Genomic DNA, 24944 nt, shown 5'->3' on the forward strand with positions numbered 1-24944 from the left:
GCTGTCATTAAGAGCTTGGGTCGGGAAGAGTTCCAAAGCTCAGATGTGGATCGTAGGCTGTCAGGAGTTGGTGAACATGCTGATGAATGAGTGGTACAAGGATGACCAAAACAAGGAAACCAGGGCAAAATCAATTCTTTGCTCCAGAGGGTGCAGCGAGATGCATCTGGATGGGAGAGGAAGCCACAGGGCTTTTTACCTTCTGGGAGTACAGAGTGTTCTTGCAAATAGTATTAGGGAGTTCAAGGAGCACAAATGTGCCATTGAAACAAAACAGTGCCAATGTATTAAGCAAATATGAAGTATTCTGACAGCTGCTTTGTTTGAAAGATCTTCCTTCAATTCCTACCGAGTATTTTGTGATAAAGACTCTGATGTGTGAACTGCTGGTTACTTGCAGCAGCCATGCCCAAGTCTGCCAGTATGTGTATTGAAATAATCATGGGGATGCTTGCAGTCCTTTGCTGAGCAGAAATCTCCCACCATTACTGAGTGCATGCACATCTGGAGTATACATACATCTACAACACCTCTTGAGGAAATACGTAGTGAAGATAAATAATCCTGTTCTGTTTCTTCCTCGTTTGTACTGTAACAGTTAACTTCAAAGATGGAATATTGCTGCGAAGGGAAGCAGATGATTTCCTTTCTGTAGCTGTTTTTGGTTCAGGTATTACGCATAGTGACAATGAGTATCTTTTCAATTACTTGTTAAGGAAACCACAGCAGTTTTCCTCTGTCATTGTGAAATAGTGCTTTTAAGATATGAGACACTTCTGATTCATAAAGCTATAAACTGCTTTTCTTCTAGAATAAGTATGTATGTGTGTTGGAGATAGTCAACTCCTGCCTAAGGGTAACTGGAACTGGTGGTGCTTGTGTAAAGAGGTTTTGACTCCTGGATGGGTGCTTGGCAGACGTAGTTGACCTACTTTAGCTCTGACCTTGATTTGCTCAGAGGTGTTTATGTACTTGTGATCAGCTTTGCTGCATGATTAAGCCAGTCACGTGGCATCTAACTTCTTTTATTTTTTTTTTTTTTTTTTTTTTAAGGGATGAGCAGTAAGATTTGTTTTTACTCTCTCATTGGCCTCGTAATAGGGGGCTGGAGAAAGACTGAATGCAAGAGAGGCGAGTCCTGAAGCAAACTCCCAAACAGCCTGTGGAGACACTGTAATGAGATACAATGACAAAATACCTTTCGATTCTCATGTACAGGAGAACTTAATCAGAGAGGGGACTACGTGGCATTTTTTCAAGTAGGTCCTTGGAGTACTTTGGCAACAGGCTGGGCATCGTAAAGGGAAGATTTGAACTTTGCTGATATGTGGGTAACTTTTGTGTTCCTTCTCGCGGAGGATTTTTTTGAGTCATTGAACAACTAACAGCTGGAGGCTGAAAAGGTAGTAAAATACTCAGTTTTTCAGAACTGTAGGAGTCTTGCAACAAAACATTTCTCTGAACTGTTCACTATTTATTATAGTGGGGCATGCTGATATTTGCTCTCATCGTTAGGTTGACATTTTCTTGACTTTAAACCTCATTTCAAGAGGCATGCTAAAATGTAGGGCTGTGGTTGTTAGAACTGAGATGAGCATTTGGGACATGGTAGAGAAAGAAAAGAAATTGAGAATTCTGTAGTTTAGGTAATTTTGTTCTGCTTAAATGGTCAAAATACTTAAAATAGATGCTTTTTAGCTATCAAACGTAGACACTTAGTTATAATTTAAAATAGCAGCGCAGTTGAATGGAAACTTGATCTCAAGATTTTTTTTCTAGAAAACAGCTTTGAAATTTTTATTTTGAGATGAACTACAAAGCAGTTTTTATTTTATTTTCCCATTTTTATTTTTATTTTATTTTATTAAAGCAAACCGGTGACTTGTGCAGTATTCTGATTATTAACCTAAGATGCTGACTGTTGCAGGTATTCTTAAAGAGAAAGGGCTGTGTTAAACTTACAAACCCTTTTTTTCCCCATTTTTTATTTTAATTCCAGCTCATCACAATCTTCTGTCTGAGTTCATCATAAGTGGTCCGTGAAATTATACTAAGCAGTAAAATGTGAGTTCAACAAGTACACTTACATGTAGAGACATTCAGGAACTTTTGAAAGTTAGTTGTGGGTGGCTGGGACAGAAATTTTAGAAACTACTTGTTTCTAGTATGTGCATTATGGAGCGCTTGGGTTCCAAGGCTGAATCGTGGATGCACAGTAATTGGCATAAAAAAAAGGTATTGTAGGTAGTTTGATGCGACGGACTTATCACTGGATTCATAGGCCTTAGCCACAGGCCACACTAAATTTAGCTGTAACTGATTTCTGCACATCAGATGAGGTTGAAGATAATGTTTTTGTATCTGTATCAAGCAAAGAGAAATGGTCAGGAACTGTGGTTTAACTGGTGGCTTATAAATTAAGCTGCAGTAATCTCATAAACCACAGTAACATAATCGAGTTTATTGTTGTTGGACTACTTTGAGTGAGAGAGACAAAGGAAGCAACTAGGAAAAGGCTGATATAGGAAGAAAGTAAGTGCTGATCTACAAGTAACTTTATTTGTGTGAATTAAAGCCTTGTAAAATAAACTGTGGTTATAGATTCAATGGCAATTTATGATTTAACTTCAACTTGTAATGATTTAGCTTTTGTCAGTGACCTTTTGGTGTCAGCTGGCCTCTTCACTCACGCTTACCAGTATTTCCACACATTTGCAAATAACCTGCCGGCTCTTTCATTTTTGAGAAAGGACCACAGGGAAGGTGTCGGGTGAGATGGACAGTGAGCTGTCAGTAGCAGTTTGGAAGCTCTGCTTCTAGAACAGCGATGACCCTCTGTTGAAAAGTTGGTGGTGTTAAGGCAGTAACTTGCCTGACCTTAGATTTAAGAGCTGTGATCTTGACTGTTACTGTAACAGGACCAGTGATTTAGGTGATTTAGATAATTTAAACTTCTGAAACAAATTCTGAATTTGCTATTCTGGCAGAACCGAAGAAAATGATATCATTGACTTTGGATTTTGTGAGGTTTCTGTTGGCTTATAACTCTTAATGTGATATAATAACTCTATGTATGTGATTCAGTAGAATTGTTTCTAATGTCGTGTTGACAGAATATTGGTTGTTTGACTTGCAAACTTCTGAGAGTGTCATGGGAGCTTGCTCATCTGTGTAGTTGGGAAATGCTGCTGTCATCATAGGTTGGAAAGAGTCATGATGTTCACAGATGCTTTAACCAGTATATCCAAAAAACTTACAAAGCTTTTTGCAGGAGGCAGAGTAAGAACAGTTTTTAAGTCTTGCATAGTAAGTTTTGCTGGAAAACTTGTTTTGTGGTGGAAGTCTGGAAGAGAAGGACATCCACATTCAGATCCGCCACTAAGTTTACAGTGTACTTGGGAGACACAGTTAAGGACTTGAGTTATGGTATAGGGTGTGAATTTTATTTAAAACTTGAAGCCTGCAGAATAATAGAATGGCGTTTAACCCCCTTTCCTTTGAAAATGCCAACTGTGCTTACAAGGGAAAATAAAATAGTAAGCCAAGCCCAAACTGTCTTACAGCTATGTCCACCTTAAAAGTGAGGCAGCTAGGAGTGAAGGGTAAGTCTGTCTTTTGCACTGTGACAGCAGTTTGACTCATTCTGGTAGCATCTGACAATAAATGTGTGCAGATCTAACCATTGCTTGTGAGATGAGGGCTTTTGTGTAAAGACCAAAGAAGGATAAGCATGGCCCAAAAGGAAGTGATGCTGAAGAGGTTCCTTCTGGTCCAAAGTTTAGTCCATGTGAGATGCACATCCCAACATCTAACCCTTTTGATGATGGATAAAGCTTCTACACTTTATAAAGAAACTTAAATTCAATCCTTGACTAGAAAACATTTTTTTGCTGTTGTAAATTGTGTCTAAAACAATTGTTCTAAACAAACTTGTTTTGAAAGTGGTTTTTTAAGCTTGGTGGTTTTCTTCCTATTCAGGTTTTTGGAAGTACTTGGCTAACAGAATATGAGGCATGGAAGAGTTTTAAGGTGATCAGCTGCTTCAGGCTGAACATCATCGTTCCCCCAGAGGATCTAGGCTTCCAAGACAAGCTTTCAGGTAAAAACTCTTCCGTTTGACAGTCGATCCCATTTAGTAATGAATGAACTTCTCACAGGGTTTCTTCCAACTATGTAGTTATTTGCAGTTTAGAGGATTAAAATGTGTATATTTTGGATGAAAAAAGCTAATTAGATTCATATGTACATTTAACTAGTAATCTTAAACCATCATTGGGTTATTTAGTTTTTTATTTGTGGAGTCTGCTGTGGTGGAGGTGTTTATTTAACCTCTTTTTTTAATGGAAATATGAATTCTTTTCCATGAAATTCAGTGGAATTAGAACTCTCAAAGCTTATGAACTTTGATAATATGATCTTCAAATGGAGAGCAACACTAAAGTTAGTGTTCCCAGTCAGCAAAAGACAGACAGAACTTACCCTTTACTTACGTTATGTAGAAGCAGTTGGCTGGCCAGTTAACATAAGAGTAAACCTGGTTTACTTAAAGATCACATTGACAATTCTTTGAAAATAATTTAGTAATGTGTTTTGAGAATGGTAGTGGTTTGTGTGCAATACTCAATACACCAGTAACTGGAAAATTGCGAAAGGAAATAATAGAACTGTGATTTTTAAAGTTTTAAAGAATGCTGATTTTGAGATCTGGGGTTCTTTTTGTTTTTGGTTTGGTTTGGTTTTTTGTTAAAAATATGCAAGCTTCTGCTTCTCTTAATGCAGTGGTGTTTTGGTTGGTGGTTTTCATTTACTTGTTTGTTTGTTTTCCTGATGTTAGACAATCCAATGGCAGACCAAAGGATGGACATATCTTCTACAATTAGTGACTTTATGTCACCAGACCCTGCTGACTTGATCTCCAGTTCCCTTAGCACTTCAGGAATGGATTGTAATAGGAAAAGAAAGGGAAGCTCTACTGATTATCAGTAAGTTGTATTTCTCTTGATTTAACGCTGCTAAAAAGAGGTAGTAACACAACAATAAAGTGGGGGAGATGATAGTAATATTTACAGCAATTTTTAAATAACCTTTTCTTGACAACCTATCATAAAGGTTTTATAAAGAAAAAAGCTACTGTGCACTAAGAGCGAAGTCCATTATTTAATAATAAAAATAAAGTCTTCATCTCGATGCAGCTAGAATTGAGGGCTATCAGATGGGTTAAGGCTGAGGAGAGAAACTTTTGGCTGATGAGTGGGAAAAAAAAACCTAATTCCAATGAAACGTAGAGTGCGAAGGTTGATTATATTGAGCATTTACATAGAAAATAAAATGTCAGAGCAATGGGAAGGAAGCTAATAAATTCACTAAAAAGCAGAACTGGGAATATTTCATTTTCTTCACCTATTTTTTTGTCTTTGTAGTTATCATATCAGTGGGCTGCCAACCTTTGCCTGGTGAAGCTATTTTGGTCGCCCAGTTGAATGTGAATCTGAATAGTCCCTGGTTTGAGGCAGTAGATCTACCTTTCATTTAATCAACTGACTTAATCTTGTATTGGTCAACTGTAGGCTATTATTCCTGACAAAATAAAAACCTGGTTTCTTCTAAATCAGTAGTAGAATATGGTTTTGTTTCAGGAAAGCTACTTCTCTTCAAGAGAAGCTTGCTGATAACAGTGCTTGGAAGCACTGTCCAAGCCATAGGTTCTCTCTTGGGGCAGGTAATTGAAATTGAAAGAAATCACACCAGCTCTGCTTTAGAATAGTAAAGGTTGTAGTAAAGTTTGCCAGATTTTCAAACATGTAATGTCTTCTGCACTAGGTACACCAAGACCAACCTACTTACTCTCAAATCACTGTGTGAACCTCATATGTATTATAACTTTACAAAGTCTAGATGCGGGGTAACTTGTGAATGGGTCCCATCCGTTATTAATACAGCTACCTACTCATTTTTATGTAACTTATCACAAATTTGATCCTTGTGGGCCTTTGGATTGCTGGCAGTTCTTTTTTGCAGGGAGGGGTAGGATTTTCAAACCATGCTGAGAATGACAATTAAGAATTAGGATCCCTGGGCTTAGGACTTCCTTTTAGGAGAACTTATGCATGAAACTTGAAGCACTATTGGAAGACCACAAACATACTGCATATGTACCTTCTCTAACATGCATTTAGTCTTCCTAAAAAGTTCATTGCTCCCTCTAGTTGAATTGACTACTACAAAATTCAGTGAGCATCCTCAATCTTACCAACTTCGTCTTCTTTAGAAAAGATTTCTCCATCTTTATTCTTCTGGGTAGGAGGCATTGCTCAAGCCCTTTTTTTCCAAAAGCAGCTTGCTCTTGTAAGTTATAATTCCACCCTTTAGGTTGTGTATGCCTTTAAAAAAAAAAAAGTGAAAACTCTGTTTCCTTGAATCCCAAGTAAAAGAAGTTTACAACAGCTGTAGTCATAGCATGGTTTGTGTTGTGTTGCAGAGGAAATGGTGACTAGTAAATATTCCTATTTTAAAATAGAACTAAAGGTAGACTTCTGTGATCCCTCCTTCTATATGTATGTGTTGGTAAAAGTTCAGAAATGCTCCTGTTCAGCTTTTGCTGCCCATTAACAAGTGTCCAGTTTTATGCTTCATTTACCAGTGAAGCCAGGTGATAACAAAGGCAGAACCTGACTGGTTTAGTGTGGTTCTTTGTTCACCTCTCAAGTACAAGCAAACATATTGATCAGCTGTGCATTCAGCTCTCCACACCAGCTTCTTTTCAGTTTTTTCTCCTGCCATTCCTCCAGGAAAATTCCTGTACAACCTATTGCTGTCACTTCAGCAAAGGTTGTCCGTTCTCCGCTACGGTCTGTTATAGTCAAGTGCTGGAATCCAAGATTTCATGCACAGGCCTGTAAACAGTTAATTTCTTTTCTTGGGAGTAGTGTTTTCAGTTGAAATAATGCATAAGAAAACTATCCAGAAACATTTGTAGCTTACCTTGTGCCTCTTTGAAATTTTACTTTCTGTGGTTTTTTTCTAAACAAGCGTCCTGTAGCTAAAGGTGGCATCACAAGTGGAAAACTGATGCCTCACTTCTGTTTCTAAGTCCTATTCTAGACCTGCATGCTAGTTCTTCGTGAGCCTCAGAAATGCTTTGAACCGTTAACTAAGACTGTAACTCAAATTTGCAAATTGAGAGATGAAGAAAACTCTTAGCATTATTTGAGCTTCTTTTAAAAGCTAATCACAAAGATAATTGATCTAAAAGTGCAGTGAAGAATGTATGAAAGACTAGCATGTTTATTTTTAAGAAGGTTAATGTCCAGTGTTGAACAGGCATAACTACTGTGTTAATGGCTAATATGAGATTTTTCATAAGGCATTTATGAAACATAGCCTCTTAACATGTTAAAGTTCAGTGGTATTTCAGATCATTTTACAATCTTGAAGTGATGCCAGCAGTTAGCTTGCATGTAGAAATTCTGTTTAATTTCCTTATGATATGATGAAGTCTGTAGAAAGTTCAGAAGAAGGACTTTAGTACTGACTAAAAGAAAATGTTTATCTGTCCTGCTGGGCAGAATCACAACCTGAGAAACTTGGGGTATTTTTCTTAAAAATTGCTTTTAATTTCTGGCCTTAGAGTCCTCTGAAATAAATCCCATTTATGTAACCGCAAGGGAAACGCAGATAAAGCACAGATCTTTCCTTTCTGAAGATGAAATGATATCTCAATGATTTGCATAACATAATTTAGGTTAGTTGTTTTACTAGTTTTTCATGTTAAGTATAATGAACTATGCTATCTTTTCTTGAAAAACAGAATTATTCTTTCAGAAAGTAGATTGATTTGAACTAGCTTATTGCCTTAATACATTCACTGCTATTGTCTTGTTTCATTGTACTTTTCATTTCAAATAGAATATAAATTAGCTTGAGAATTTCAACAGAAAATGTAAGACATAATTCTTATTTCCTATATATGGTGTACTTTATTTTTCTTTCTTTTCAGACTTGATGGCTTTCCTTTTGAGTAAGTATAAATATTTTAATAATTGGTTTCACTTGAAAGAGAGATGCTCAGTGTTTTTTCTTGCCTTTCCCTCCCGTTTACTTAAAATTTGCAGGTAAAAAAATGAAACCAGCATAAGCCAGGCCTCAGAGTGTCCATTTAAGCACAGTTGTACAGATTTAAGTGTATCCAAACAGTCTTTTCCTTATTCTTTTGTCTAACAGTGCTATAATCTTAGGCATTCAAATTTTTTTACCAGATATGGCTGTGAAAACTTATGCTTTCCTCTCATTATTTCTGTACATATGGTTTTAATATTAAAATGTAGTAAGGGGGAATCCTTTTTATTCTACATGCCGCCGCCTTCTTGTTTTGTTTTTTTCACATTGAGACAAAAGTAAGCCATGTATCTACTCTGAAAGTTGAACTAATTTAAAATGTTCGTGGTTAGTTTCATACAGTCCCTCATTCTATTGTGCGTTTGGTCATCTCCAGTGGTTCATTGGTCTAGATTATTGCCATCTCCTATCCCAAAATGAACTACCATAAGGCAAACTAATGTGTAGAACACACAAGCATCTGCACAAAGTAATTAAGGGCAATTTGTGAATTTTATGCTAGGCACTTTGATAACTGCCTCCGGTCGAACTTTTAGCTGTAGTAAATGCAAGTTAGTAGCCCTATTTCAGATGAAGGCATGAAAAATATCTGCTTTGATTTGTCCTTTTTTCCCCTCTAGTTAGCTGAAAAACATTTTTATAACAGATGATGTCTTTGAACTGCAGCATGTTTTACTGTCAAACACATCAAGCTGTGCCATTTTGTTCGCTCGAAAGGAGACACAACTAATTTAAGAAAGTGTTTTAATGTTGTAAAAACCATACAACTTCTTTAGTCCTTCCAAATTCTCACTTTTATATTCTTACTTTTGTATTTGTGATTTAAAGAGGACAGGAATACTTTATTCTCATTTTATGATACTTTGATAACAGTTTTGCTAATCCTGCTTAATTTGTGATATATTGCTTTATTCTGTTTCTGCAGGGAAGGTATGGATACAGATAAAGATGACCAACATGGAAGGTACTATTGATACAGTCGCTAAAATGGTAGTTCCATGGTACTGACATAGGATCCTCTGTAGAGATACCTGTTTTGGGTGTCACTGTGGTCATAGGTCTCAAATGTTTCTTTGCTGGCACAAAGGCTTAAGATCACTGAACAAGTTAAAAAGACAAAAGCCCCCAACACTTTGAGCCACAATATTATAAATAATAATCTTTTCAGAAGAAAGTTTAAATAAATATTCAAAGTTTTTAAAACAGATTTTAATGAGGATCAGTAGGTTATAAGATGCATTAAAAGAATTGGTTTTGGTGGTTTCAATACTATCTTTGTGATACCATTTCTCAACAGATTGGAGTATACAGACCAGCAAGGCAGAATAAAAAATGCAAGGTAATACTTTGAGCAAGTATATAAAGAAGAATTCTCTTGCCTTTTCCTATATGTGAAATATTTGCACGTTTCTTACCCTGAAAATATTTTTTTCTAGCTTTGCCCTTCTCTTCTATTTTCCATATCTTTGCACTGTTAACATTTTTCATGTGTAAACTGCATGTACTAATTTGGTAGGTAACTTGGTTTTAGTTACTTCATTAACATTGAAATTTGAAGTCTGTGTGTTTCTGAGACTGTTACATTCCTTCATCTTGTGTGTTTCAAACTCAATAGTGGTTTGTGAATGTGTTAACAGTGACTCCTTAATATGCGAAAACATAAAACAAAAATTAACTTACTTAGTGTTTATCATAATTCTTCCTGATTAGGAAGCGTTTAGTTCAGAGGTATCTCAAGTACTTGAAGTGGAAAGCTATAGGATGAGTAGAAGACTTATATTGCCACAGCAAAAGGTAGTTTTAAATACCTGGTACATTCATATAGTACAATGATTACAAATTCATAATTGAATGCTTTATTAAATATTTAGATATTTATAAATTTGTTTATCTGTGACCTTTACAATTCCAGTTATGCTTCAGTGTACATGCTAAGAACAGAAATGGTGTACAGCAGTAGAAATCTCCACATAATTTTGTACTGGTTAGGGGGTTGTTTCAGAACAGAGGATTCAGTGTGCTGTATGGCCAACATTATCTCTGTTTTCTGGTAAACTGGAACCATGTGCTGCAGCTTTACCTATTGCTTATAACTGTTACTCACCCAAATAATGAACATAAAATATCTGAAGAATGCTGTATGTGGATGTCCTTTCCGTGAGGATAAGAGGGCGACTTAATTATCAGGAGGAGGTTGTTTTTGTTATACTGGATTTTTTAATATGATTTATTTTCTCATGCTTTTCTGTTTTTCCTCACCACCCTACCTGTTTAGGGAGGCTCACAGTCAAATTGAGAAAAGGCGTAGAGATAAAATGAACAGTTTTATAGATGAACTGGCATCTTTGGTACCAACGTGCAACGCTATGTCTCGGAAGCTAGATAAACTCACTGTATTGAGAATGGCAGTCCAGCATATGAAAACATTACGTGGTAAGTTGATTGGGGTAAAAGGGGGGCATGGACAGGGCTAGGGGAGGATGGCAAAATGGGATTTTCCCCAAAGCATACTTTTTTCTCTCCCTTTCTTGCCCTTTTGCCAAAAGGAGTAAGTTAATACGTTCTGGGACGACTTCTCCCTTTTCTTAGCATTTGATGCTGTATGTTCATTTATATCTTACTGGTATGTGGTCCAATATCCTGATCCAACTGGGAAATTTGTGGATGAGAAAAAGAATAATTTTCTGTCATTTGGCCTGATTGATCACCATTGGTAGATTCAACAAAAGGAAGGCAGCCGAGGCAGGTTGGGGGGAGGAACAAAGGGCTTAAGTGACAGTGCACAGTTGAATCTTGTGTAGCACTAAGCAGCGCTCTTAAGCACGTAGTGTGCGTAGCTTGTTGGATAAAAGTTATATTTTAGATCTAAGGAGTATTCCTTCAGGACTAGTGAGATTTTGTGTTCATACCTTTAGCTGTGTGTGAAAGAATGTAGAGTACTTTGAATATTCAATTTTATTCTTTTTAACCAGTTTGTGTTGCAAGCACCTGAAGGGAAACACACAGGTTTGGAAGAGTTGGGGTCGTTGCAAATTTCTGTATGTCCAGAAGCTCCATATAAGAAATCAGTGATGATCTTGAAAGAGCTTTCAAGAAATACACCCCTGAGAAAACAGCGATGCAGCTAATGTAAAGGAAGAGTCACTGTTCTAGTTTCTAGGAGAGCTGGTGTCTTCCAGGCATATTTATCCTTGCGTTTTGGAAGGTTTAACTTCTGCCACTGTCACTTGATTAGATTAGTACTTCATAGTACAGCATTTGGGTTAAAAAGTATGTCAAGAAATACCTTTATGTCTCAGAAGACATTTAATTTGCATTACTACATAATGCAGTGTCTGTGGTTTAGCAAAAAAGCTTCATCCTTTTTTAAGTTAATAGCAACAGAGCTCATGTTGATAGTAAATCAAAACCAAAAAGCAACTTTCATTTTAAAGAACACCTGTAATGAATAACTGTATAAGAAGGAGCCAAAGGAAGATTGCTCATGTAAGTGTGTGTTGTTAAGTTTGTGATATGGGGATTGTTTGTTTGTTTTCTTTAGGTGCTACGAACCTTTATACAGAAGCAAACTATAAGCCTGCTTTTCTATCAGACGATGAGTTAAAACATCTTATTCTCAGGGTATGTTCAAACTTTTAATGAAGAGATATTAATGGCTGTGAATATAACTCTCCCAAAGCAAAACACCAGTGTTTTTCTGCCTTTTATCTCAGTTTAAGAATGTTCTGGTTATAAAGGATAATGAAGAAACCTGCAAGACTACTGCATAAAGTCAATGGGTTTTAACAATGACTAGCGTCTTTTAATTTAAGCAGAAAGATTTAAGAAGAAGATCTTAGGAAACTCTGGTATTTTGTTGGTAAACATCAGAATCTCGAGTTGCTTCATGGACTGAACCAAAATTACATAAATTGTTTTCTTGCAGACTTTCTGTCATTGGCTATCTTAACATGATTTTCAGTGCACAATGATATAACTAAAACCTTTTTTGAGGTCACTGATGTAACATGATTTAGTATGTTTGGCTGCTCGCTGTATACTTCTTTTACAGCTTGAAGAGTGTCTATCATTTGTCAATAGTTAAGCTGTTCTGGTAGCTTGTGTAATTTGTGCACTTGTGCACTTCAGTGTCCAGATGCAGCATATGCAGAATGTAATTTCTGCAATATTGTGACTCTAAAGCAATAAAATTAGGGCCTAATCCCGCATGCTTGTATGTGACTGAAAGAGTACTGTTGAAATGGGAATTACTTGCTTACAGGCGCATAAGTAAATACCCAGGTTACATTTGGTTTCTAAAAGAGGAACTATAGAATAAATACAATTAAAATAATATTTTAATTTGAAGGAATTATTAAACATAATCATAATATTATTGGACAAGACGTGGATTCTTTCTTCCCATAAAAGTGATTTTACATTCTGGGCATGATGCCCAGAATTATGCAGAAAATGTTTGTAGATGCTAAAAAAACTTTATTGTAATTTTGTATCTTGCCTGTTGACTCAGTTATCTCAAAATGTTAAGACAGCTCTCCTAGTGTAGAAATTTTACTGTATTCAAAGTGGTTTTAAAGGTTATAATGATGCAGTGAGGATGTATAACTTAGTAACTTTCTCCCCAACCCCCGCCCCCCCCCCCCCCCTAATTAGGCAGCGGATGGATTTCTTTTTGTTGTGGGCTGTGACAGAGGGAAAATACTGTTTGTTTCAGAATCTGTCTTCAAGATCCTCAACTACAGTCAGGTATTCTTTTCTATTTTAAGTAATGTTAGGCCTGAAAAGATTGAAAAGCTTTTTTTTTATGATTATGTGTTTATATGGAGGAGTATTTATGTAAATAGTCTGTCTTGAAAGCTGGGACTTGTTGCAAAGAAAGAGGTTTTTCTTTGCAATGTCATTACAGAAGATTGTTTCTGGTTTCCATTCAAGCCAAGGAGGTGAAAAGGAACTAAATTTACCTCACTGATTGATGCATTCTGATCAGGCATTTACCCTCAGGCTTGCAAAAGCATTATCTAATTGGGAGTATAAGCAAATATTGAAAAATCACTGAGGTTCTTCCAGTTGCTTCACGTGAATTTTTTTACTTAGTTTTCTTCTTCTCTGTTCTGGTTTTGCTAGAATACTTACTGGTGGGAAATGGAAAGCAATTATACTAAAGCCAAGTTTTTAATACATGCTTAACGTGAGGCTTAACTTGCACCATATATTATGTAAATAAGATTCTTCATTCTTTCTGTCATCTGCCCTTGTTGCCAAGTTTAAAAACTGTACTAGCTTCAAAAGTTTTCCTGAGGAAGCCTTTAGTTAGGTATATACAAAACACCTATTCACCATGTTAATATTGAAAGAGAACATTTGCAATTATGGGGTTTTTTTTTTTTCCTTCAATTGAAGAAAGGTGGAAGAGAAACTAGAGTATTTGGTGGTGGTGGATTGAGTGTGCTTTTTCTGCAAAGCTCTTACTAAAAATAGTGAAATAAATTGCTATCTAATGTAGTCATAACTTAAATATACAGAGAAACCATAAACATACCTTCCATTAAATCATGAATCTCAGATGTTTAATGTTCCTTTGTTAGACCTATATGTAAAAGGATTGCTTACAATAGGTGCTAAAGTTGAGAAAATACACTGAACAATTACTTTTTTTACTAAATATTCAATCTCTACAGAATGATCTGATTGGTCAAAGTTTATTTGATTACCTTCATCCTAAAGATATTGCCAAAGTCAAGGAGCAGCTCTCTTCTTCTGACACTGCACCACGAGAAAGGCTTATAGATGCAAAAAGTAAGTATTGCCACCTTTTGAAAAACAGTGTTGTGTATCCAGATTCACTGCTGCTGAATATTTGCCTGATGTCAAAAGTGTGTGTATGCTATGCTGTTTGGTTTATGTGTCATGCCAAGGAAGTTTTAGCTATGTAGATGCTAGTAGGTATGGTGTGTGCTGCAGAATAGATGCATTAGTTTAACCGGCTTCACCTGGGAGGTATCCTCTCTTTTTCCAGGCATCAAAGTTTTAATTTTTCCCGTTAAAACTTATGAAGCATTTGTTCTAATCCATCGTTCTCAATGGTTAGAATACACTTCAGTATTATTTTGGATATTTTCAAGATAGAGGATTCTTTTGGTTTGTTTATTTTCTATTGCCACTTCCATCAATGACCTAACCTTTCTCTTAAAAGGTTTTTTAGCCTGGTCCTTGAAATCATTTCCTACTCTGTCTCTTAGCTCTATTCCACTCTGGTATTTTAAAGTTGTTCTGTATCTCTGCTGTTTTTGAGATGAGTGGGTGTTTAATTCACTTTCTTAACAGGAGTCTGCACTGCTTGAGTAGAAGGTGGTATTTTACAACTCCAGATTTCCAGGTCATTAAGTCTCACGCTTGTCAGGAGCACAAACCTCTAGGATGTCATCTCCAAGAAGCCACCAGCTCAACTTGAGAAACTTAAGCCAGAAGAGATCATTACAGGGCAGAAAGCCTGGAGGCTCCAGCTGGATCAGCTGAAGTTTTTCTGGCTCCTGGTTTTGTCTGCTTGTCAAGCATGTATATCCAGTGCTGGCTCCTTTTTTTTTTGTGTGCCTCTGACAAAGTTAAGGCAAAAATAAATACTGTGAATTACAGTCTTCCCATCTGCTATGGTAGACTGATTGGTAGAATTTCAAGAACCCATATTCTTAAAGAGTACTAGTATGTATGTATGTATGTATGTATTTATTTTTATGTTGGCATGAGTGACTCAGGCACAGCTTGTACTCTCACTACTGAACAGCAGTTTAGAGTGCATGTGGTGCAGGACAGTCTGACCTCCTTGTGGTGACCTCACTCAGCTCTAATTTTAAGGGAGGCACACTTTACACTTTAGCATCGTTGTTTTCCTCCTTACGTTAAAAGCCTGCAGGACCCTAGAAGATTTTGTACATGTTTATAGCTGTTTGTTTATACATATCCCCATGCAGAAATGGTTGGAATGGATAGCAAGCTATGAAAAAGTTGCTATGTGATTGAAATCCTCCATCAGCTCTTGGAGCACTGTCCTCTGGAGGTCCAGCTTCATCACTCGTGTTGCTGATACCTGTGTTCCTGATGCATGCCAGGCATCTTCCTGGAGCTCTGTTTGTACCAGCATTCTGCTGTTGGCTCCCAGAGTTGATGTGTGTTTTGGTACTTTGTTTCTCCAGTTACTTCCCACAGAACAGAAGAAAATCGAGGAATCTCCTGCAAGAGTATGGTAAAGGCCAGGACTTATTGTTAGGGCATGGTCATATGCATTTATTGCTTTGAGGCTAGGGAGACTTCAGACACATAACTGGTGGTCTTGGGGATTTGCAGCACCTGTGTATGTCACTGCTGCCTTTTTTCATCCTGCCGTCAGAATGATGAAAACTGATATCTAAAAACACTCCAGGGAAATGGACCTGGAATGCCACTGTGCTCTTTCTGCTCTGTACGTGCATATGTGCTCTCTGAATGGGTGTTGTGATAGAAAAGCCTTCCAGTCTGAAGGGTCAAGGGCCTATTGAGTGACTGTGTATGAAATACTTCTCTGGTTAGGTGTAAATAATCTCTATTTTGATCAGTTGATTGGTGTTCAAAGAAATCACAATTTATTGCAAAACTTGTGTGAGTTTGTACAATCTTTTGCCAATCTTTGCATCTAGAACCCCATGTTCTCCAGCTCGCGTCATTGTTTTCACACTAGAAAGTGTAATCACAGGTTCTAATGTTAATGTGATCAGCTGAGTCCTGCACATACTCACTTCCAGGAAAATCTCCAAGATAGGACTTCTCTTTCTGAAGAAGGATGTAAAAGGACTTCTGTGCAAGTCCCAGCAAAGTTGAAACATTGTACAGTTGAGCAGTATGATATAATCCTTTGTATGGTTAATGTTGTACCTGATGAAGAAAGCTTCCTCACTTCCTCTCTTTGCTACAGCTGGACTCCCAGTTAAAACAGATATAACACCTGGGCCATCACGACTGTGTTCTGGAGCAAGACGGTCCTTCTTTTGTAGGATGAAGTGCAACAGACCTTCTGTGAAAGTAGAAGACAAGGATTTTCCTTCGACCTGTTCAAAGAAGAAAGGTAACAATTATGCATTTTATTGCAAATGTAATGTAATGGCCGTCAGGCTTTTTTTTATACAATTGATCATTTGCAGTGCTTAAATATTTTACAATTACTGAATACAGTCAATGTTTCTTATTAATATATTGAACTATGCCTAGGTCTGTTACTTCTTCATACCCCCCCCACCTCCCAGTAGCTCTTTCACACTGTATTAGCATATAAAGCCAAATTCTCCTCTCTGCTTTCTTGACATTTTTGCAAGCACTTTGTGCTGACAATTCTGGTGTGGTTATTGCATCTTTTTCAGATGTTGATCATATCATATTGAGTCTTGACCTTCTAGCAAATGTCTGCAACAAAGGGGAGCTGTTATTCTATTTCTCTGCTCCATCTTTGACAAGGGGTATTTAGATGGATATTCAACTTAAAAAATCAGTTTATTCTGAGTTTATCAGCAGTTTTGGTACTTCTGAGTACTGGAAACATAGCATATCTGCACCAGAATTATTTGGTCATAACATTATCAAAGTTGGTAATATTTTCTTGCTTTGCAGGAAATTATTCTGGACACGTTGGAATACATGTTTAGGCCAAATTTGAAAGTTTCTTCTTTGAGTGCCTTGAATAATACATTTGGTATTAAGGTGGAAAGTGTCAACTAGAGAACAGAAGTTAATTAGAGTGTTTTGTATCTGGATGTGACAGCTGCCCCAAGAATCTGAACACAGATTCAATCTTGGATCATGCTTTTGTGCTCAACCCTGAGGAAAACACTTTGTGCAGTTAGGCATACACCTTTTACTCTGCCTCTCTAGGAAAGTCTTCTTCTTGCAGTTTTAAGGCCTGCTCAGTGCTGAGGAATATGAGTTCTCCTTTTGTATTTCTTGTCATTGTGAATCTTCATCCTCATCCCTATGTGCAGAACTATCCCCTGTATACCCCAAACAGTGTCTGTTCTGGCAAATAAATTGTTCTTGTTTTTTGTAGGAGCCTCGTGTTAAGTTGAAAGAGGCATCCTATTTATCTAATTAGTATATTAATTTCTTCAAACAATCCTTGAGATTGTTTGCATCCTTTGCTGAAATAATAAAATGTGATACAATTTCTACTTAAAGATTATCAAAACCAACCTTGGTGCAAACTGTGTGGTGTTTCAGTACCAACCATGGTTTTGCAGAGATAAATTGTTTATCACATTATCTCAGATTAGCTGTGTTGAAGCAGGAGTGCTGAAAAATCCTTTAGTGAACAGTATCCCAAATTTCCTGGGTAAGACAGTAGATGCATTATCAGCAGAACTGAGAGGAAGTTCTCCAAAGCAATATCCATGACCTAACTGCTCTTTTTGGGTTTTGTTGTTTTGGTTTTTTCTGTTTTCTTTTTACAGCAGACCGCAAAAGCTTTTGCACTATTCATAGTACAGGATATTTAAAAAGCTGGCCTCCAACAAAAATGGGACTGGATGAAGATAATGAACCAGATAATGAAGGTTGTAATTTAAGCTGTCTCGTTGCAATTGGACGGCTGCATCCTCACGTAGTACCCCAGCCAGTCAACGGTGAGATCAGGGTGAAACCCACAGAGTATGTTTCTCGGCACGCAATAGATGGGAAATTTGTTTTTGTAGATCAGAGGTAAGAACACTTGTAATATCTTCAACAGTAAGTCATTGCCCAACACTGCTTTACTGGCTGCTTTACTTAAAGCAGTGTAAATACTATTGGAAAAAGAAATAACTGTTCTTTTCAGCTTTTTACTAAATCCTCACTGCGGGTTATTTTGGTTTTTGAGACTGAATTCAAAGCTATTACTGTGTGTTTATACAGTATTACTGATTAAATTAAAAAAACAAAACCTCCCAAAATTATGGTTTATTAGAATAATCCAGGGATCATTTCTGCCCATTTGTTAAAGGAATGTATAAATATAATCCTCAGAAGAATCTGCTGTCCTATCTTGAAACAGGACTCTGTGATTACTAGTTTTTTTGTGGTCTGAAAACTTTGGCAAATACTACATAGTTAAGTTATACAGGCTGCATTAGGCTGTGGTAGCATATACATTTAACTATATACTTGGACACATTTTGCTGAATTAATGCTTCTGTATGTGATCCTTTGTATTTCTAAGAAAGCAAGCTTTTTGTAAGCTTTACTTCATGGAAAAGGCTTGAGAACTTGTACCAGTGTAGTACCTTCTTTCAAACATAAGTTTTATATATTATTTAAAAGGCTAATTCTTATCTTTTTCAAAAGAAATTGCTTGAATTTTCTTAAATAGCAGAGAAACACAACATGGGTCTTCCTTCAAAATAGCTGGCATTGTCAAGGAAAAAAAGATGGTTGAAGGATGCTAATGGAGGGGTTATATAGGGTTGGTTGGAAAGGGCTTGTTTAGTGCCCTGCCTGGTCAAGATGGATTGAGACTGCTCGGATGAGGCTGTTTCAGGTTGACTGTGGCTTAAGTTTAGTTGCTTACAGTGTAGAAAAGCCCAGGCTCCAAGCGCTGACAGAATCTGCCTGCGGGGATTTGTTTCAGGAATGTGTCTGGTCTGTCAGCTGATTTTTACGGCCTTTGAGAGGAAATAGAGTAGATAGTCTTGAGAGGAAGCGCAGTAAGGAGAATGTTTCTGAATGCTGTCTGTCTGGGTTTGGGGGGTTTTGATTTTAATTTGAAGGAAAGCTTTTTAACATACCAGCTCTTCAGCAGCAGTGCTTAGAGCTGGTGGTCACTGTGGGAGCTGTGAGAGCATTCCTAGCCTCTCTGTTGCTCAGGGTGTGCTGTTCGGTCATGCCAAGGTATGGCAGTTTATGAACGAGTCTCACTTTTTCAAAAGATCAGATGTATTCTTTGGGTGGATAATTCTGAAGAATTTATAAAATAGTAAGACTCAAAGTGTTGGGTTTAAACACATACACGCGTATTTAATGGTTTTCCAGCTGTTGCTTACATTCCTCAAGAATGACTCTTTCACTTCATGTTAGGCTGTTGTATATAGCTTGTTATCACTTACCTACAGCGCTGCTTTGCCCTTTCCTCTTCAGGTTTAAACTCTCAACATTACAATATACCTCCAAAGCTATTTAGAAAGTCTTACGTCCCTTCCAGTGGGGGTAGGTCAAATGTAATACCTGAGGGCTGTTGGTTTAACGTACTTTTTTGATTACCTGAGAATTAAAAAGAATATAAATGATTTATTTTTTTTTGTTACCTTCTAAGCTGAAAATACCTCTCCACATTACTCGAGTCTTACCCAGTGTCAGTGTGAGTTTTAGTAATCTGCCAGTAATGATGCTGGCAGCTTGAAATGAATTATTTCCTCTTATTTTCTTTTCCTCTCCCTCCTTTCCTCAAGGGCAACAGCCATTTTGGCATACTTACCCCAGGAACTTCTAGGTACTTCGTGTTATGAATATTTTCATCAAGATGACATAGGACATCTTGCAGAATGTCATAGGCAAGGTACGGTTATTAATAGTTCAGTAAAGAAATGTTGTAAAACCTGCCAGGAACAATCGTGTATTTAAGAAAACCAAACTTGAAAAGATGTGGATATCTCTCTGTTTGCAAATGCTTTAGTCAAGAACATTGTGCAGCCTGTGCCAAACAGTAAGATAATCTTCAACTTCCATGGATATTTAGTGCGTATTTGAGGTTCTGGTTGGGAGTGGGGGGTGACTGCAGAAATAGCGTTTTAGTTCAGGAGTGAAAGGAGAGAGTTTTCCCTGATAAGGGCTCCGATCAAGTACTCGTGGTGCCTGTTTGACACAAGGTTACTTACTTTCTGCCTCACTTCAGTTTTGCAGACAAGAGAAAAAATAACGACTAACTGCTACAAGTTCAAAATAAAAGATGGCTCTTTTATTACATTGCGGAGTCGCTGGTTCAGTTTCATGAACCCTTGGACCAAAGAAGTAGAATACATTGTCTCAACAAACACAGTCGTTTCGTAAGTATTCTTCTCTTAGCAGCCGCAGGTGAATGCTGACTGCTTTACCCTGTGTTCAGATGAGCTTTGACCTAAGTATGTGCACATCTTCTGTATAATAATTAGGGATCTTGTCCAGATAACACCCAGAACCACATCCCTGGGGAGAAGACAATTAGTTTAATAATTGCAGTAGTTTGGTATGTGTTTATTTTAAAGCCTGCAGAAATACAAACACTTTCTTTCTTTGGGAAATCCTGGGGTTTCAGTCTTTGTGGGGGCTTACAGGAGGTGCACTTCTTTGCTTTTGTACGGGCTTCGCCTCCCCTTTTTCCTTGAGGGTTCTGTACAGGCTTTGCAGTAGAATAGCTGGTGTAGAGGAACTCTCTTAGGAGAGAAGCAGTTTGGGTTCTGCATTGCACACTTTGAATCATAACATGGTGGTTTATTTTGGTTGTTTATCTAGCCTTGGTGTCAGTCACAATGTTGCTTTCACAGAGGTGATAGTGACTCACAAAGTGCTTAAACCCTCCATTCTGACACGCTGGCAGAGAGACTGTTACACAGGGTTTTTCTACCACTGATTCTTCTAATTCTTGATACCTACAGCGCCAACGTACTTGATAGCGGAGACGCAGCCTTTCCCCAGCTTGCGACTTCTCCACACAGCATGGACAGTGTGCTTCAGGCTGGAGAAGGTAACCACTGTACAGCGAGGAAATCATTGGCAGTCATGCCTTGTTAGCAGCTAATCCTGCATGCACAAATCTGCTGCACTTTTGCGCTGAGAATTTGTTAATATAGAATCATAGAATAGTTAGGGTTGGAAAGAAGCTTAAGATCGTCTAGTTCCAACCCCTCTGCTGTGGGCAGGGACACCTCACACTAAACCATGTCACCCCAGGCTCTGTCCAACCTGGCCTGGAACATCCTAAAAAAAAATAAGTTTTGGGGCAGAAAAATGCAAATGTGGTTCTTATCCTGTTGAACTTAAATGCCAGCTTTGGATGTAAGCTGGTCAGAGAGAAGCGAATGAGCTAATTAGAAGAAACAAGTATAAACAGAGTTGGAGGAGTGACATAGAGGACAAATGTTTGCATCATGGCTTGTGCTATTTGTACGTCGCCCAAGAGTGACTTGAGGTTCCGTGGTCAGTGCAGATGACTACTCTGAGGGTGAATGTATCATAAATACAGGCTGGTCATTTGGCTTATCACCCCTCATCTGCCCTGGATTTGACTTTTTGTCAAGACATGAAGACTGACCTCTGGTAATCACCATGTGCTGGCTATGGATGCTGCGGGTCACTGAACCATCTTGTGTAACAGGTGGTGTGCAGCATAATGCAGAGCACATCTTGATTTAATAATGAAGTGTTACTGGAGCTGGGTGAAAGTGAGGTAGAATGGAAAGATGTGGTGACAGCCTATGGATGAAAGATGGTGATAATACTGAGATTCTTGCCAAAGAGTTGGGACCCATTGCTTTTAGAGAGCCTGTTTGGGAGATAATACTTTTATCAGCTTTGTATACCTTTGTAGCTGTAGAGCAAGGATGTTACACATGTCTGGAATTACGTTGTAAGTTGTATGTGATATACTTAGAAGAGTGCAAGACTTCAGCAAAGCTGGGCTTTTCAGTTACGTTTGTTGTGAAAGATGAGGTTCAGAAAGTGGAACTGTGGAGGAGTAAAGGTGGCAAAGCATGGGACAGCAACAGTGGCAGGAAGAGAAGCTGCTGGTAGGCATGATGGTTAGTAATGGAAGGTAGAGTGATAGCAATAACATCATGTCTGGGCCCTCTGAGAATGGGAAAAAATAGAGAACTGTTCTATAATAGGGTAAGCTTTTTCTTACAACATAGCCGTTGAAAACAGATGCAGAATATTGTCATACTGACAGTTCTTGTCCTAAAAAAGTTAACTGAGTGCAGTTTAATTGCAAGTGGTTCTGGCTCTGCTAAGGATTTGATGACCTTTCAGGTGACCCTTATCACCTTCTGAGGGGTCTGAGCCATAGATACTGAGGGTTGCTGTTGTTAAATATCAGTTTCTAAAAGGCAACAAGTACCCATTATGGATAAGCAATGCTAGGAGCTTTCTTCTCCTTTCAGTACATGATCTTTTCTTTGCTATGCTTTTGAGTATATCAGGCTCCTTCCTCCCTCCCTCTCAAGTGCTGTGCAGGTGTCAAATCACACGAAAGTAGCAGTGTGATTTGCTTCTAACTGTTCAGACCTCATTTTTTTTCCTCCATTGCAGTTACCTTCAGGGGGTTTATTTACGTTCATCGCATAGCTTGGGCTTACCCCATATCGAATGGAATATCTGCTGGCAAGTTCTTTACACAAACAAAGAACAGACATGTTTGGAGGTGAGCCTATTCAGGCACGGAATAAAGCCGGTCTGACAAGCTATTGTGTACCACCTCTGGACAAGAGGTACTACCAGGTGCTTGAAATGCCCAGATTCCAATAAGTCAGGATTTATTGCATGGTATATCCGTGCAGGCGCAGAGGGATGTTTGAGAGACATAGCATAGCTTGGTGTGAGTCGGAGCTTTCCATGCCTTTGAAGGTACTCACCAGTTGGTGGAATTTGTAAATAAATAGGGTTCAGAAGGTCCTGCAGCTTGTCAAAGCACATCTAAATGCAAATGCTTTTTGGAAAAGGTTTGCAAGGTTTTACCTGACCTGAAGATTTCTACTTATTGCAGGTGGCCCAAAAAGGACCCATCCTACTGTGCCCGGAATTCCAGGTGGAACGAGAGCTGGGGCAGGTAAAATAGGGAGGATGATCGCTGAAGAAATCATGGAGATTCACAGGTGAGAGGAAATGGTATGAAGTTAGAGGAAAATGAGTGTTGTTCTTTAGGAGGAAATTGAGGAAGTCTGTCTTGAAGCTGAGTATAGAATGATACAATTGTATTTTATCAGTAGACAGCTACAGGTGCCTGTTCAGAACACCTGGGGCAGTGAAAAAGCCTATAGTGAAAGAATGAAAAAGTTGCAGCCTTCCAGCTTTCTACTGTAACAGACTAATAATGGAACTTTTTTTGCAATGGTAACAATTACCTCTTTACCAGAAACAGTAGTTAAAAAGAACAGCTAAATAGAAACAACTTCCTTTCCAGGCTGTTCTTTTTTGCAATGACTTAAGGGTGTGAGTGGCACAAGCTCCAACTGCCAAAGCTATTGACTCCGTGCCAAAAAAGCACATAGTTTGTTTTCACTTTGCTCAGATGCTTTTAGCGTTGATAGATATGTAGGTTCAGCTTGTGCCGTCCTGTCACAGCCCTTTGAGCAAGGATACAAAGATTAAGCTAGCTCTGCCTTCCCAGGGGTGCTCTGTCTAAGAGTCAAGATGTATGTCTGTGATTTAAACACGTCTGGTAGCACTCTTCAGTAAGGGACTGTAGTAACACAGAGCTGCTTCTCAGAACAGCCACCTCATGGGTGAGAGGTACTTTCAGTGGATATCACTTCATTTCTACTAGCTAACAGTCCCTGTTCTTCATGAACTTCCTCTTTGGAATTGTTCTCTTTCCTGTAAAAGTGGTCTTCTCCAGCAGATGTTTAGTGGCAGTAACTCAGCCATACTGAGCTGCAATTTGGGAAAACATGCACTCCGTTTCCCATAGTTTTGTTTCTCCTGCAGACCAGAGACTACTTACGTCATTGTTTAAGGGAACATTAGAATAGGAAGAAAAAAAAAACCAACAGATACACCAAGGCCAAACCAGTACTTTGAAACTTAACCATCCCTTTCAGTAGCTGTAACACAGTTAGCCTCAAGTGAGTGTAGTAGTATCGCTCACCGCCCATGTTTTCATTTCATTTCAAGACCCTGGGTTAGTTCCAGTCCTTTTTCAGCAGCTGTTACTATTTTCCAAAGCTGCCTTCTGCTCAGCTTTCCCAGGGGAGCTCTGCCAAGGAGAAGATTCCCATTTCCATTGCTTTTCTCCATAACTGCTCCTCCTCCTTGTTGGTTCTACAGCTAATACATTATTCATTAATAACAAAATTATATTTGATCAAGCTATGGAAAATTGAAGTGAAAAATACTGCTTTGGGCAGTTTAATATTAACTCTATCAAACATCCAGTGTATTTCTGCAGCAGTAGCTCACTTAAGGAGCCCAGGTTACTGGGACTGAGGCAGCTCGAATCCTTAGCTGGTCTAAATTGAAGTAAAATACAAAAGATGAGGCTTTCCTCATCTTTTGTACCCAGGACCTTTTCCTTCTGACTCCCTGTTAAGGCTGTACAGGAGCAAGCAAAGGGGGGGAAGAGGTGAAGCTTGCAGAGCAAGGAGCAAGCTGGGCAATTTACACACAGCTTTTCATCGAGCTGCAAATAAAAACATTGCTACTGCTGATTTGAGTGACACTGAAAAAGGGAGAAAGTTACAAAAATGAAGGTAATGCTTTTAACACCTTATGCCACCTGACACTAAAGTCAGCATTCGAAACTCCAGGTCTCTAGTACCCAAGTCTCAAAGTTGCTGGTAAATTCATTCCCTATGTTACCCATATTTTTTAGGATAAGAGGATCATCACCTTCTAGCTGCGGTTCAAGTCCACTGAACATTACCAGCACACCACCACCTGACACATCCTCCCCAGGAGGCAAGAAGGTAAGAACAAGCTTTCCAACCAGTCTTGTGGCAGTGGTGGAAAGCAATACGAGATCATGCGTGTAAAATTACGCGTGGCATTGAACTCCTCCTGGCTGCCTGGCTGAAAAAGCCTAGCAGCAAGTCAGAGTATCCTGGTGGTAGAAATCGCTGTACAGTAGTCCCTGAAGTGCAGAGACTGCTTGTTCT

The 24944-nt window shown here is 38.3% G+C and overlaps 1 protein-coding gene across 7 annotated transcripts in view; it reads left to right on the top strand.

The window, feature by feature from the left end:
* Positions 1–24944, top strand: part of ARNTL (aryl hydrocarbon receptor nuclear translocator like) — a 47180-nt gene that overhangs the window by 19436 nt on the left and 2800 nt on the right. For 2 of the 7 annotated variants that reach the window (XM_030485420.1, XM_030485418.2), the window contains exons 2-17: positions 3979–4099; positions 4835–4982; positions 7997–8017; positions 9041–9079; positions 9413–9454; positions 10391–10548; positions 11657–11736; positions 12769–12861; positions 13794–13911; positions 16061–16210; positions 17583–17829; positions 19551–19657; positions 19994–20144; positions 20733–20821; positions 22838–22946; positions 24662–24755. In XM_030485420.1, coding sequence (XP_030341280.1) covers positions 4843–4982; positions 7997–8017; positions 9041–9079; positions 9413–9454; positions 10391–10548; positions 11657–11736; positions 12769–12861; positions 13794–13911; positions 16061–16210; positions 17583–17829; positions 19551–19657; positions 19994–20144; positions 20733–20821; positions 22838–22946; positions 24662–24755 — 1638 coding nt within the window. In that variant the 5' untranslated portion in view covers positions 3979–4099; positions 4835–4842. Of the gene's footprint in view, positions 1–1862; positions 2065–3475; positions 4100–4834; positions 4983–7996; positions 8018–9040; positions 9080–9412; positions 9455–10390; positions 10549–11656; positions 11737–12768; positions 12862–13793; positions 13912–16060; positions 16211–17582; positions 17830–19550; positions 19658–19993; positions 20145–20732; positions 20822–22837; positions 22947–24661; positions 24756–24944 lie in introns of those variants that run through there. The other 5 variants (XM_030485419.1, XM_032919857.1, XM_030485415.1 and 2 more) reach the window with 5 other exon arrangements.

This window comes from Strigops habroptila, chromosome 4, assembly GCF_004027225.2.
Source record: "Strigops habroptila isolate Jane chromosome 4, bStrHab1.2.pri, whole genome shotgun sequence".
NCBI classification, from domain to species: domain Eukaryota; kingdom Metazoa; phylum Chordata; class Aves; order Psittaciformes; family Psittacidae; genus Strigops; species Strigops habroptila.